Source organism: Ascaphus truei, chromosome 7, assembly GCF_040206685.1.
Source record: "Ascaphus truei isolate aAscTru1 chromosome 7, aAscTru1.hap1, whole genome shotgun sequence".
NCBI lineage: Eukaryota > Metazoa > Chordata > Amphibia > Anura > Ascaphidae > Ascaphus > Ascaphus truei.
The window spans coordinates 67434215-67449459 of NC_134489.1; the positions used below are offsets into that span (position 1 = coordinate 67434215).

At 40.2% G+C, this 15245-nt stretch overlaps 2 protein-coding genes across 6 annotated transcripts in view; one reads left to right on the plus strand and one right to left on the minus strand.

Annotated features, from left to right (window-relative positions):
- The window catches only part of CERKL (CERK like autophagy regulator), a 291588-nt gene that overhangs the window by 214863 nt on the left and 61480 nt on the right, over positions 1-15245 (plus strand). Inside the window, exon 11 of one of the 2 annotated variants that reach the window (XM_075608915.1) lies at positions 3829-5235. The exons of the other annotated variant lie outside the window; for it this stretch is intronic. Coding sequence (XP_075465030.1) covers positions 3829-3904 — 76 coding nt within the window. The 3' untranslated portion in view covers positions 3905-5235. Of the gene's footprint in view, positions 1-3828; positions 5236-15245 lie in introns of those variants that run through there. 2 annotated transcript variants of the gene reach the window in all.
- ITGA4 (integrin subunit alpha 4) overlaps positions 1-15245 on the minus strand; it is a 158272-nt gene that overhangs the window by 45874 nt on the left and 97153 nt on the right. For all 4 annotated transcript variants that reach the window (XM_075608909.1, XM_075608910.1, XM_075608908.1 and 1 more), the window contains 4 exons: positions 3949-4043; positions 3117-3207; positions 2456-2501; positions 1048-1202 (listed from right to left, as the gene is read on the minus strand). In XM_075608909.1, the coding sequence (XP_075465024.1) occupies positions 1048-1202; positions 2456-2501; positions 3117-3207; positions 3949-4043 (387 nt within the window). The remainder of the gene's footprint in view (positions 1-1047; positions 1203-2455; positions 2502-3116; positions 3208-3948; positions 4044-15245) is intronic.

Here is a 15245-nt window from a genome sequence, read left to right on the forward strand (position 1 = left end):
ATTTGCTAAACGATAATGGGAAAAGACAGGGCTGCAGGCCTGTCTGAAACATGCAAATATACCAACAAATGTATTAACAAGCTTATTACCCTACACCTGAGTTGCATTCCATGCAATGTTCTAACAGCGGTGCACAAACTGGGGGGCACGCCCCCCAGGGGGGGCGGGATTTTTGTCTGGGGGGGTGCGGGCTGTTGCAGAGGCCCCGCGCTCTTCCCCCAGGCATTTAATGCCGGAAGATCACGTGAGGCCTCAGCCACAAGGAAACTTACCTTGTTTCAGACGCGTCTCCATGGCAATGCAGCGTCAAATGACGCCGCGGGTCACATGACCCTGGAGCGTCATTTGACGCATGTGGATGGTAGGAGAGGGGGCGCGAGACCGTTGGGAAGCCTGGCAGGGGGCACAGCTTAAAAAGTTTGCGCTCCCCTGTTCTAACATATACAGTAATACTTTATGAGATCAATCTCCATACTCACCTACTCCAATGTTTGCTTCATGAAGAAGCATTGTTGGGTTTGAAAGGGCAATCAGACATACTAATACCTTACTTCTGTTTGGAACCCCTATATTATGATTTAGCAGACCTTAGAGTAAAAGAGTATGGAGATTATTACTATGCTGTATTAAATAAGAAAATATTAATAGGAATATGACATAGCAACAGCTCACTTTTCATGGGAAAGAAGCGTGCATTTTATGAAATATTTGTTCTATGCACTGATTTTGCACACACAATTTGCAAGGTACTGAAATATGCTACAAGGAGACCCTTTATGAGTTGGTTTACACTGTTTTCTGTATCTACAGTATACTTGGAAATGCATTAATGCATTAATGAATTTGATAACAGATGTGGCCCACTGAAGAGACCAATGCCGTTGACATTTTGTAGGAAATCCATGGTAAAAACTCTATTCAGCATGTATTCCCAAATGTGTAGTGGTTTCTAACACACTGATTTAAATTACAGACAAGGCTAGAGTGTAATTCTATTTTGTACATATCTGTGGAAATATGAGATATTCATGTAAACCAGTGTCTTACCAATGTGACCAGGAACATCAAGTCCTTGATAGCTGAAGCAGACAGTAACATTCATGCACACTGTGGGATGTCCGTTTTCAACACATTCAAACTTTGTCCGATTCACTGTACTTGGCAACATTAAAGTTGCTTCAATTGTTACCACTGGTCTTGTTCTAATGAGAAAATAGAACAAGCAAACTCATCTGTGTCATTGCTACAGTTCATGATCCATACTAGTGGATTCCATTAATCTTTATGCCAGATATACATCTAGATTAACCCCTTTAATGTCAGATACAGATCTCTCAGGCAATGCTGGGGTTGAATGACCATTACCCCATTGGCAAGTTTGAAGGAACATGTATAACAATTGACCAACTTTACTGCCACGGAGACCTACAGTGGATTGCATATCTCTACGGGGAAACTACTCAATATGTACAAAAGAAAGACGATATATATATATATAGGGAACCATGTTAAAAATGGTTTTTGAGGCAAAAAGTGACACTGTGTGCTCATTTGTATGTCATTTCCCAGAATCCCTTGCTGCAGTGGAAGTGCTGTATGCTGGGTGATGATGGGGAAAGGCGGGGTTGCAGACCTGCCTAAGACATGCAGATGAGCATACAGTTGTATTTGCATATATATATATATATATATATATATATATATATATATATATATAATGGTGGGTGAAAAGGTGACTAAAAACCCTCCACCATGCAGCATATAAAAATATTACTTGTCAGCACATTCACATGTCTTAAGACAGGTCTGCAACCCTGCTTTTTCGCCATTATCACCTAGCATACAGTGCTTCCACTGCAGCAAGGGATTCTGGAAAATGACATGCAAATGAGCACACAGTGCCACCTTTTGTCTCAAGTCCACATTACATGGAAAACCCCTAAGCCAATGCATGCATGCCACATATATATATATATATAACATTTTAAATAGGTTTATATTAACTCATATTTAGTGTTGAAAATATGCAAAGGGCTTTTATATGAAATATAACTTAATTAATAAATTCCATATAATACAACCGTTTAATTTTAAGTCAGAAAATAAGCCAGGCCGTTATGTAAAGAAAGGGAAGGATAATATATAATTAAATAACAGCAGTTACCTCTAAAACAATTATTTCTACAACATAGATCATATAAAAAAAATGCGTTGTTTAATTAACCATCTTGACAGTGTCCAAAAAGTATTTATCTTCCCCTGTGCTGCTTATCTAAATGTGTTTATTGAATTCAGTGGGTTTCTATATGACATAAATGAGCGGATGAATGAATAGTATTTAGCTCTGCATGAAGAACACTATGAGGTCACTAGCACACTGTCATTTTCCGGAATTGACTCTCATTAGTTACAATTAACTTAATCTGTCTTTATACATGGAATGCTTCATTCTCACCTCAGCAGCACAGCAGAGTCAGAGAGAAAAGCACCGACTGCTACATCTGTGAAAGAGCACAGATTGATGAACATCATTAGGTAAAAGAAATGGTTTCCTAGGCATACACACCTCAGTGCAGATCCACCTATTGACCACCACACAATTCTTTCGAGTATCATTAATCGAAGGGGATAGACTTGTCGGTGAAGTCCCATACATCATTGTGATTCTGCACAAAGATTTACTGAGCTATAAACAAGTTTCTAGTCTGTCATTTAAACTTTAAAGTCACCCTAGTTCTGCAGTACCTGAGGACAATGTCTGTTTTACATCCTATTTTGCAGCATACAAGTACAGTACCACAGCTACAGTATGTCAAAGATAGCTTATTACAATATTAGCATATTTGCCCCAAAGCATTGTGGTGGTTTTTTTTCTTATTTATGTAGAGTTTTTGCTCAACTCAAGACTAATTTATGTCAGTGTGTTTTCTTCTGTGTTTATCAAAGTATTACAAATAAATCACAATGGGTGCATTCATTATTAAGATATACTCTACAAAGACATTACAAATGAAAGAACCACATCCAATTTTCCTTTGTAAATCATTATTTTTCACCACCTACCCAAGCTGTTAGTCTGGGTTGCTCTGTTTAAAAAAATAAGTCATATTAATCACCTTCATATCCATTTCCATCTACATCCAGTCCTCCTGATATTGACTGTCCAAACATGTTTAATTCATAGCCGAATTTATGTCCTTGTATTCTCTGGAAAAAAAATAGACCAATGATAAGACAACATTACTTTTCATACATGTTAGATAAGCTTTTGCTCTAATAGTCATATTATATTAAAGAAAGGAGTGACTTGTTAGCATCTTTTTAATAAATGCTCCCCCACATCTATTGTTCCTTCAGACCTGTGTTACATGGCTTATATTTTAGAACAATAATGTGGCTTTTAGTGCTAACTACAAAAATTACACCCCCTGACGAAGCGTATTAACACGCGAAACACGTTGAGGTGATTGGTCTACTGGTAGAGGACGCAATACGCAGTGACATCACACGTCTTAGTGTCTCGTCTCCCCCAGCCTTAGAGAGGGTTTTACACATACGAGCTCCGATTATCGGTCTCTTAGGCGCTCTGGACTTTAAGTGCCTCCCCTTGTCTGTCTTATTACGCTCTCGCGAGGCGAAAGCATCAGAGGGAGTCCACGGGAACATCTTGTCCGGAGATGGGAAAGACTGTGGAATTGCTGTTTGTCCCCCTATTTTTACATTGCAATTTTTTATCTTGTTCATATTGTTTATAAAGTGTTTTATATGTGGAATTGAACCTGCCTTTCTTTTTGCGCTCCTCTTTGTCTGTTTGTCCTTATCTTTCAGTTTTCCCCATTTTGATCATGGGAGAGTCGTGAGCAGCAGGATCGGAATCAGTTCCGGATATTCTTGGAGGTCCTAGGATCAACGCAGACCCCTAACCCCCACCGCTAACTACAAAAATACCTGTGAAAATGAAGGAGTTATCCCCTTTTCTCTTCCATTGTAAATATATATTGCTCCTTGGAGATCTTCTTCCTGTGGAGCTCCTATGGCCACATCTGCACAGAATTAGAAACATACTGTCGTTACAATTTTATTTACCATTTAAAATGCCACAAAACACATTTCATTTGGTTGCATGGTGAAATCCTTCCACTGTGGCTAATAGAATAAAATGCAGCAGTTACAGTAAATAGGCGCAAACTTTTGTTAGAAAGAGACAGTACAAAAACTTTGTATAAAGCCAGACTTTGCCATACAATTGACCCTGAGACATTTTGAATATGCATTAAATCAGTCGTCCACTTTGCACTATCAAACAGAATACCCATCAGGGACTATGTCGCCCAAAGGAATATTATCCACTATGCATTATCAAACAGAATACCCATCAGGGACTATGTCGCCCAAAGGAATGTTATCCACTTTGCACTATCAAACAGAGTACCCATCAGGGACTAGGTCACCCAAAGGAATCTCATCCACTCTGCACTATCAAACAGAATACCCATCAGGGACTAGGTCACCCAAAGGAATGTCATCCACTCTGCACTATCACACATCAATGTTTCCTGTACCTAAAATCAGTGCAATGTTTTAAAGTTATTTTTGCGGGATAAAGCTTGTCTTGGAGTGGTGTTCTAATTTAGGTTAAAAGACCTGCTTTTGTATGAAATTGTTGCAAAAACATGTATAACCTCTATTTACATCTCTGTGTCTGTCTCTTACTCTTTATCTATAAAACATAAACCATCAGTAAATGACATCACCCGTCTATTAAAAAGTGCTTCAGTCTTAGTCCATAGATCAGGGGTCCCCAACCTTTTTGTGCCCAAGGCCACACTTGAGAGATCAGGAGAGAGTGGTGGATGCCAACCAATTAACACACACACACACACACACCACACACCACACACACAATACACTTTCCTTAGGGGTAGACCTTCAGTGCTGTGCCAGTCCCACGCGCGGCTGCGAAAGTTGGGCCCGATTTCCAGCGCGTGAGAGAGGCACTCAGAAGCAGTCGGCGCCACTGTAGCGCGTAATTCACTGGCAGCACTACCAATAGCTCAGGATTGATGTATTGGAGACCCCTGATCTACACCGTATTATCAACTGGTTGGCAAGTCGGTCGTGGGTGCCCACGAAAGGGTTGGCATGCGCCATGGTGCCTGCGGGCAAAATGTTGGAAACCCCGCCATAGATCATAGACATTTTGCACTTTACTTTTAGACATTTGAGCTTCCTGTATTTACTGTAGCTCGAACTTTAATCTATACAGATGTTTATAACAAAGGTACTGTACTATGTGAAACATGATATACTGTGATATGTTATGATATATCCCTCCAAGAGAAAAAACAAATAGGTAGCGCTATATCCCACAGTGAGCTGGCAGCCGGTGATATAACCCTGACCCCTAGTCAGGCTATAGAAGTGGAAAAGAAGTTATATCAGTGGCGCTCAACACTGTAATGATCAAAGCAATTCTAATAGATATTATAAAATATATATTATAAAATATACAGCCAGAGCCACGGAAATCGCCCGTCCGATTGGATGCTCCACGTGGTAAGGGTGAACATGTAAATATACAAAGAAATCAAATCATAGCATAATACTGTAAAACATACACATACATAAACAAACAACACTTAACAGACGTTGAGAACAACAGGTAACTACTCACAATGGCATTTAATATTGCATATCATTATTATCATAAAATACACTTATTACACATAAAATAGTACATAAAAACATATATTAGGTTCAGGCAAGATCTCCAACTCGGGTGGGGGTACCTGCTTACCGAAAACAGGATGTAATCAGGCAATGGATAATTCAAAGAGTATCCCCTCTTATGGATAGCTGCTGCTGCTGTTGTTAACACCCGGGCTCAGACGAGGAGTCTCTTATGGGCAGGGACAGGTTTTTCCAGCTAGCTGCGTCTGCCTCAGTCCTCTCCCAGCACTGCAGAAGCTCCAGGACCACACACACAGATACTTCCTGGTCTGCCCGCACCACGTGCACCAAACACAGCAATGCTGAAATGTTGGATATTCCTACGCCAGCATGTGCTTTCCCACAGCTCACAGCTGCTCACAGCTTCGGAAAGGTACAGCACTCACACCCGAGTAGTAGGGACCTCACAGAACCACCCTACGCATTTCGAAAGTCTTGCTTTCTTCCTTCAGTGCTGTGCCAGTCCCACGCGCGGATGCAAAAGTTGGGCCCGATTTCCAGCGCGTGAGAGAGGCACTCAGAAGCAGTCGGCGCCACTGTAGCGCGTAATTCACTGGCAGCACTACCAATAGCTCAGGATTGATGTATTGGAGACCCCTGATCTACACCGTATTATCAACTGGTTGGCAAGTCGGTCGTGAGTGCCCACGAAAGGGTTGGCATGCGCCATGGTGCCTGCGGGCAAAATGTTGGAAACCCCGCCATAGATCATAGACATTTTGCACTTTACTTTTAGACCTTTGAGCTTCCTGTATTTACTGTAGCTCGAACTTTAATCTATACAGATGTTTATAACAAAGGTACTGTACTATGTGAAACATGATATACTGTGATATGTTATGATATATCCCTCCAAGCAACTGTGAAACAAAATATGAAACTACTGTAAAACAAAACACATTAAAAACGTTTATGAAAAAAAAAAATACATCAGTAAATAAATAAAATGTGTGTTTTAAAGGAGCAATTCATGATTTTTTTAATACTGTTTTTTAACATAGGGGTTCAGCTCCGAAGAACCCCTGCTTCAAACCTTTCATTTCAGCTCCAGGGACCCTCTGCTCCCAGCGAGACTTACCTCTCTCCGTAGGGGGTGCAGGTTTCTCGGCATACTGTAGTTTAAAGCTCCTGCTTCACGCGGGCCAATAGGAAGCTGAACCTGATGACATCACAACTTCCTATTGGCCTTCATGACGTGGGAGCTTTGAAACGCCGTCATTACGTGCACCGCGGCTACCGGCACCCCCTATTGGGGTAAGTAAGTACCATGGGGTCTGAAATTAATGGGGTTAACCTCCAGAAACCCCCTGCTTCAATGTTATGTTAAAAAAAAAATTGCAAAACAAATCCGCGAGCTTGGATTGCCTCTTGAGAGCAACAATACAGGTTAACTTTAAAAAAGAAAAAGATATTTATTTTTTTATTACAGTTTTGAAGCAGAGGGTCTCCGGATCTGGATCCCGTTAATTTCAGCTCGGTTACCCCCGTCTTGCAGATATACTTACCTCCGTAGTGGTACCGGTATCTCTGCAGAGTTTAAAGGTCCAGATCACACGGGCCAATAGGAAGCCACCCCGGATTACATTACAGCTTCCTATTGGCCCACGTGCCATGAGACATGAGATTTAAACGCCGCTATTAGATTGAGGATCACAGTTTCTCTGCTTGCAGGGATACCGACAGCACTACGGAGGTATCTGTGGAATTAGGGGGTCCCCAGAGCTGAAATTAACAGGGTTCGGCCCCGGAGACCCCCTGATTTAAACCTGTAATAAAAAATAAACATATATATATATTATAATTTTTAATTAACCCGTATTACTGTTTTAAAGCATGATTGCAAAAGTGTTTTTGCTTAAATGGAGCAACATTGCTTTATTTAATTTTACCACAGGGTGGCAGTATTGTATATCACCCAATTAGATTAAAATCCTGGTAAATCTGTCAGATTAACTGTTCCTTAACATGATGACATTATTGCTATTTAACAGTAAATTAATAATTTTTCACATAGCTCACAATTGATGCTTACAGTATGACCTGCTAGGTACATTTGTTTGTTTGCATTGGACATCAGCTTTGAGTTGCATACATATCCACTAAATGTATACCAATAAAGTATTTGATTAAAGGTCCGCAGAGGTGATATCAGGTTTAAAACTGCGCTGCTGCGCTTAAACTGAAATCTTAAACTGCTACTGCTGACTTCTACTTTATCACACATTCTAACTATTGACGAGACAGTGGAAGAGTATATTTTCCACGAACAAGCTACCGTACTGTATATATGTCTTCTGTTGAACCTTAGATATAATAACTGTATATTTTAAACAGTTTACTTCCCAAACCCATGGGTACTAACCATTTATTATTATAATGTATTGTAAAAAGAGTTTAAATAGACTATGGCACCATACTGAGATGCTGACATGGGGGCGGTATCACTTTATAAACACACAAAGTGAATACCTAGAACAAGATTTGTCCACCTCCATTAGATTTCATAACAGACTATGAAACCTCCTAAGGAAGATGCGCTGCCTTAAAATAACTCCTATAGGAATATAAAACATCTATGAATAATGTCCATGTAAGACCATTAAGAGGCATTAAAAATGCCATATCTCTCTATTCTTTTTTACAATCCAAATTAAACATCAGTCATAAGCATAGCACCTCTGTATTTCCTCTGCAGTGGTTGTATGCTTAGTTTACCTTTTCTTACTTGCAGTGTGTGTGTGTGCGCGTGTGCGTGTGTGTGTGCGTGTGCGTGTGCGTAATATATAATATAATATATTAACAAATAAAAGACTGCCTATAAATCAGGTAAATATAGTAAATATAGTAATAAGTGGATATGTAAATTAATAATAAAACCCCTAATATGTGGGCTATATGAATGAAAACTATGATGTGAACAACCAAAACATAAATTATATGTGCATCCTAATAATAATTATGTATATAAACAGTGTATTGCTAATATATATATATATATAAATATATACAGGCATACCCCGCATTAACGTACACAATGGGACCGGAGCATGTATGTAAAGTGAAAATGTACTTAAAGTGAAGCACTACCTTTTCCCCACTTATCGATGCATGTACTGTACTGCAATTGTCATATACATGCATAACCGATGTAAATAACACATTTGTAACAGGCTCTATAGTCTCCCCGCTTGCGCACAGCTTCGGTACAGGTAGGGAGCCGGTATTGCTGTTCAGGACGTGCTGACAGGCGCATGCGCGAGCTGCCGTTTGCCTATTGAGCGATATGTACTTACTCGCGAGTGTACTTAAAGCGAGTGTCCTTAAACCGGGGTATGCCTGTATATATATATACTAAAAATATATATATATATATATATAGTGTAGTTTGTGACGAAGTGGATGATAACTATGTGACCACCGAATCTATATGTATACAATACTAAATAATATATAAATAAATTGCAGGTATCTTGGGATATAAAACTATTAAGGTAAAGATGGGAATATATGCTCAGTAAAATAATCAATGGACAAATAAAAAAACAAATATAAAGTCCAAAAAACATAATTGGATACTGTCCATAAGATGATAATCCCAGAATAAATGATGACACTATGCAGGATACTGGCAGCCTTCTATATGGAACCAACAAATTCCCAGCAGATCTGTACAAAACGAAAAAAGAAAGCGCCCGATCCTAGTGCAATATGTCTAAAACAACATTTAATAACCCCCCAAAAATCTAACAATTTAAAACTCACAAACAACAAAGAATAAGAGCATGTTATGAGATAATACTCATGCACCAGTACTAGAACTCTGCTCCTCCGCTCACAAGCCTCTTGATTGTGTCCGTCCAAACCCCTCTGAGCCTCCGCCCAGCAGGAACTCAGGGAGCAACACAGCCGCTGTTAGCGTCCTCCAGGAACAGTCCTAGTGTGCAAATAGTTCCGGGCAGGGCAAAATAAGACGGGGAGCTGTGTAGCGGTAGCTGTCAGCGTCTTAGAGTCCAAAGTACTGAGTGGTATGGTGCATGCGCTCTCACTAGCAGCACAATGCTCACCAAACTTCAGTCTCTTCTTTCTTTCTTTGCTCCCAGCTTGCTCTCTGATCTGAAGTCCGGTCAGCATGTGAATAGTGAGTAGATTCTAGTACTGGTGCATGAGTATTATCTCATAACATGCTCTTATTCTTTGTTGTTTGTGAGTTTTAAATTGTTAGATTTTTTGGGGATTAGTAAATGTTATTTTAGACATATTGCATTAGGATCGAGCGCTTCCTTTTTTCGTTTTGTACATATATATATATATATATATATATATATATACTGTATATACATACATATATATATTATATATATATACACATTGTATATATATACAGTAGGCAGGGGTGTTCCTCACAGCAGTGGTGCAGCCGCAGCAACGCAGTAGGAACGAGACAGCACTCAGAGGTAATTTTCAAAAAGATTGTATTAGCACAAATGTCAACATTTCGGTCCTCACAGGGGGACCTTTCTCTAGGCAGTGCAATGTGAGGACCGAAATGTTGGCATTTGTGCTAATACAATCTTTTTGAAAATTACCTCTGAGTGCTGTCTCGTTCCTACTGCGTTGCTGCGGCTGCACCACTGCTGTGAGGAACACCCCTGACTGTTTACTACTGCTAAGGGACATGCACCTATCTTTTACTGCATATAAGTGTGTGCCAACTACTCTCCATTGACTATATATAAAAATATATATATATATATATATATATATATATATATATATATATATATATATATATATATATATATATATATATATAAAAACGGAAATAGCCGTGTTAGTCCAGTTTGCGATAGTGCAGAATAAATGAGTTCAGTATTAGGTGATACCTTTTTTATTTGGACTAACACAGTTTATTTGGAAACTTCTGTTTTAGCCATAGATTCCTTTGTAAACCAGTATTGCTGGCCTGAGGACGAGAGGAGAACTCTGGAAAGCTTGTCCTATGACATAAATTGTTTGTCCAAATAAAAAAGGTATCACCGAATAATGAAGATACAGAACATGGATGTACAGTGAAAATAATATATATTTAAGTCCAAGAAAACAGCAACATTCTGGTCCTATACAGAGGATCTTCTTCAGGGCGGGAACGTCCTCTGCATAGGACCAAAACATTGGTGTTTTCTTCAACTTAAATATGTATTATTTTCACTGTATATCCGTGTGCTAGATCTTCATTCCCTTGGGTTGAGGTTTGGGCAATATATGTATATACAGTATGTATATATACCATACACATTTTAAGTTATGGTGGGTAAAAAAGGCGACAAGGAACCTCCACTGTATATCATATAGCAAATAGAAAGATATCTTGTGAGCACATTCACATGTCTTTGACAGGTCTGCAACCCTGCCTTTTACCATTATCACCTAGCATACAGTGCTTCCACTGCAGCAAGGGATTCTGGGAAAAGACTTGGAAATGAGCACACCGTGTCACCCTTTGCCTGAAATTCATTTTTACATGGAACCCTTATAAGCTAATGCTCGCTGTTAACACAGCTTTTAAGCACAGCATGGGAATCAGATGCAAAGCCAGAGAAACCACTCACAGACACGTTTCAACCTTAATGGGTCTCATCAGTGTGAGGTTGGATGTACTGGCTCTGCAATTTTCAAGGCAGTAGGATTTACCATACACATTTTAAGTTATCATGGGTGAAAAAGTCGACAAGAAACCTCCACCATATAGCATGTAGCAAATAAAAAGATCACTTGTGGGCACATTCACATGTTTTTGGATTTCAGGCAAAAGGTGACACGGTGTGCTCATTTGCATGTCATTTCCCAGAATCCCTTGCTGCAGTGGAAGCAATGTATGCAAGGTCATAATGGTGAAAGGCATGGTTGCAGGCCTGTCAAAGACATGTGAATGTGCTCACGTGATCTTTTTATTTGATATATTACATAGAATCAGTCGGCACTCCATTAACAGAGGTATATTGGTAGGCGCTAGTCCCACACAAAGTTTGGAAATAAACGATACCACGAAATCAAGGAGATAGCACTCAGTCTTGAAGCAGGAAAAAGTGTATTAGTAACAGGGCACAAATTTCCAAATTTTGGAAATAAATAATATATACATTTATATATACATTTCCCAGAATCCCTTGCTGCAGTGGAATCACTGTGTGCTGGGTGATAATGGTGAAAGGCAGGGTTGCAGACCTGTCTAAGACATGCAAATGAGCACACAGTAATATTTCCATTTGCTATATGCTTTACTGTGGAGGGTTTTTGTCACTTTTTTTACCCACCATAACTTAACTAAGTGTGGTGAAACCTATCCTAAGCTTCATAGTGCAAAGCCAACCCCACACTGAGGAGACCCATTAAGGTTGAAACGGCTGTCTATGGGTGGGTTTATTGGCTATGCATCTAATCCCAGGCTGTGCTCAAAGCTGTGAAATGCAGCAAGCATAAGCTTACAGGGGACCATGTTATATGATTTTGAAGCAAAGGGTGGCATTTGCATGTCATTTCCCAGAATCCCCTGCAGCAGTGGAAGCACTGTGTGCTGGGTGGTAATGGTGAAAGGCAGGGTTGCAGACTTGTCTAAGACATGCAAATGAGCATACAGTAATATTTCCATTTGCTATATATATAGCCCAGGACATACTTGAAAACGAGAGGTAACTCTCAATGTATTACTTCCTGGTAAAATATTTTATAAATAAATAAATAGATACATTTTTTTCCGTTCATAAACTTGATGCTATTATTACCCCAGATTTGCAGATATGAGTCTGCTATTATTTAAACAATATGAACCAATGGCCTTTATTTTGATAGACTTTTGAAGCACATTCCAAAACAGATGTAAACTTGAGCTTTTGTCAAGCGAGCAGAGGAATTTACATACTGGAGCAGCTGAATCCAATTATTGAAAACAAAAGCCTAAAGTGTACTGCAAATGCAAAAACCCAAATCACAGGGACAGAAGTGCCAAACCACAAATAAGACATTTTAAAATGAGTTGAGCATGATGTATAGTAAAGCCACGTGGAGCCATTTTTACAAAAAAATTATTAAATAATGGCTCATTGCAAAATGGTTTATGAATCAATTACTGAAAATGTGTTTTAAAAAGCTTTTTTTGATGTACTTCTATAATCTTAGTCAAGATAATTGCCATGAGATGACCCCTACATCACAGATGTCATGTAGTGTTTACATTGAGTCAGCATTTCCTTGTTTAAAGCAGCTACAGTATATATGCTGTTTAAGGTTTTGTCTTAACACTTCCTGTTGCTTCACCCCCTTCTACCAGCAGTTTTAAAATGACCCAGGAGATATCACTGCATGGGAGCCAATATGTCTGAACAATGTAGCTATGGTGCTTGATGTGCGCCTTCATTGGCTTACTCCATTCTGTCACCATGAAAGGGGCTACAAGAGACCAAATGAAAGTGACATGTTTAAAAGGGACCTTTGGTTGACCTTGAAATGGTGTCAATGATTTGACAATAATTTGACAATCACTCATTGATCACCATTACCCATTTCTTCAAAGAACAAGATTATATTTAAGTAATAATCCCTGAAGAACATGGCATTACTGGCCAATAATGCCTTGCTGGAAGAGTTGAAGGCCCGAGGCGAAGCAGAGGGCCTTTAACCCAGCCAGGGCATTATTGGCCAGTAATGCCCTGTTCTGAGGGCATTATTACTATTATAGGCTAAATGTAGACTTATTTCATAAATAATAGACACTTTTGTATAGTTAAATATATTTTTTTACTCAAATAAAATGGTAAATACATGAAACCACCTCTATATACTCTTACACTGCACTGCAGATATCTATATCCACACACTGCTGCCCCCTCTGGGTGTACACACACACACACACACACACACACACACACACACACACACACACACACACACACACACACACACACACACACACACACACACACACCAGCTCAACACACAAACTGCTGCACACACACACAACAGCACACCACACACAACAGCACCTCTACACACACAGCAGCTCTACACACACATACACACACTGGAGTTCTAGACACACAACACAGCACCTCCTTTACACTCACAACACAGCACCTCTACACACAACACAGCAGCTCTACACACACACAAACTCTGCTGCTACACACACATGCTACACCCATAAACACTGCTGCTGACACACACACACACACACACACACACACACACATTGGAGCTCTACACACACACAAACTGCTGCTACACATACAACAGCACAACACACACACACACACACACTGCAGTCACAATAAAAAATGCAGCCACTTACTAAACTTTGCACTCTCCCCCCCCCACCTCTACACACAACACAGCACCTCTACATACACCCCACACACACAAAACACTGCACCTCTATACACAACACAGCACCACTACACACACACACACACACACATAACACAGCACCTCTACACACACACACACATAACACAGCACCTCTACACACACACACACATAACACAGCACCTCTACACACACACATAACACAGCACCTCTACACACACACACACACATAACACAGCACCTCTACACACACACACATAACACAGCACATCTACACACACATAACACAGCACCTCTACACACACACACATAACACAGCACCTACACACACACACACACACACACACACACACACACACACACACACACACACACACACACACACACACACACACACACACACACACACACACATAACACAGCACCTCTACACACACACACACATAACACAGCACCTCTACACACACACACACACACACACACACACACACACACACACACACACACACACACACACACACACACACACACAGCACAGCACCTCTACACACACACACACACACACACACACACACACACAACACAGCACCTCTACACACACACACACACACACACACACACACACACACACACACACACACACACAACACAGCACCTCTACACACACACACACACACACACACACACAGCACCTCTACACACACACACACACACACACACACAATACAGCACCTCTACATACACACACACACACACACACACACACACACACACACACACACACACACACACACACACACGCACGCATAACACACATAACCTCTACACACACACACAACACACATAACACAGCACCTCTACACATACACACATAACACAGCACCTCTACACATACACACATAACACAGCACCTCTACACACACACACACACACACACACACACACACACACACACACACACACACACACACACACACACACACAGCACCTCTACACACACACACACACACACACATAATCTCTACACACACACACATAACCCAGCACCTCTACACACACACATAACACAACACACCACACACACACACGCTACACCCATAAACACTGCTACTGACACACACACACACACACACACACACACACTGGAGCTCTATACA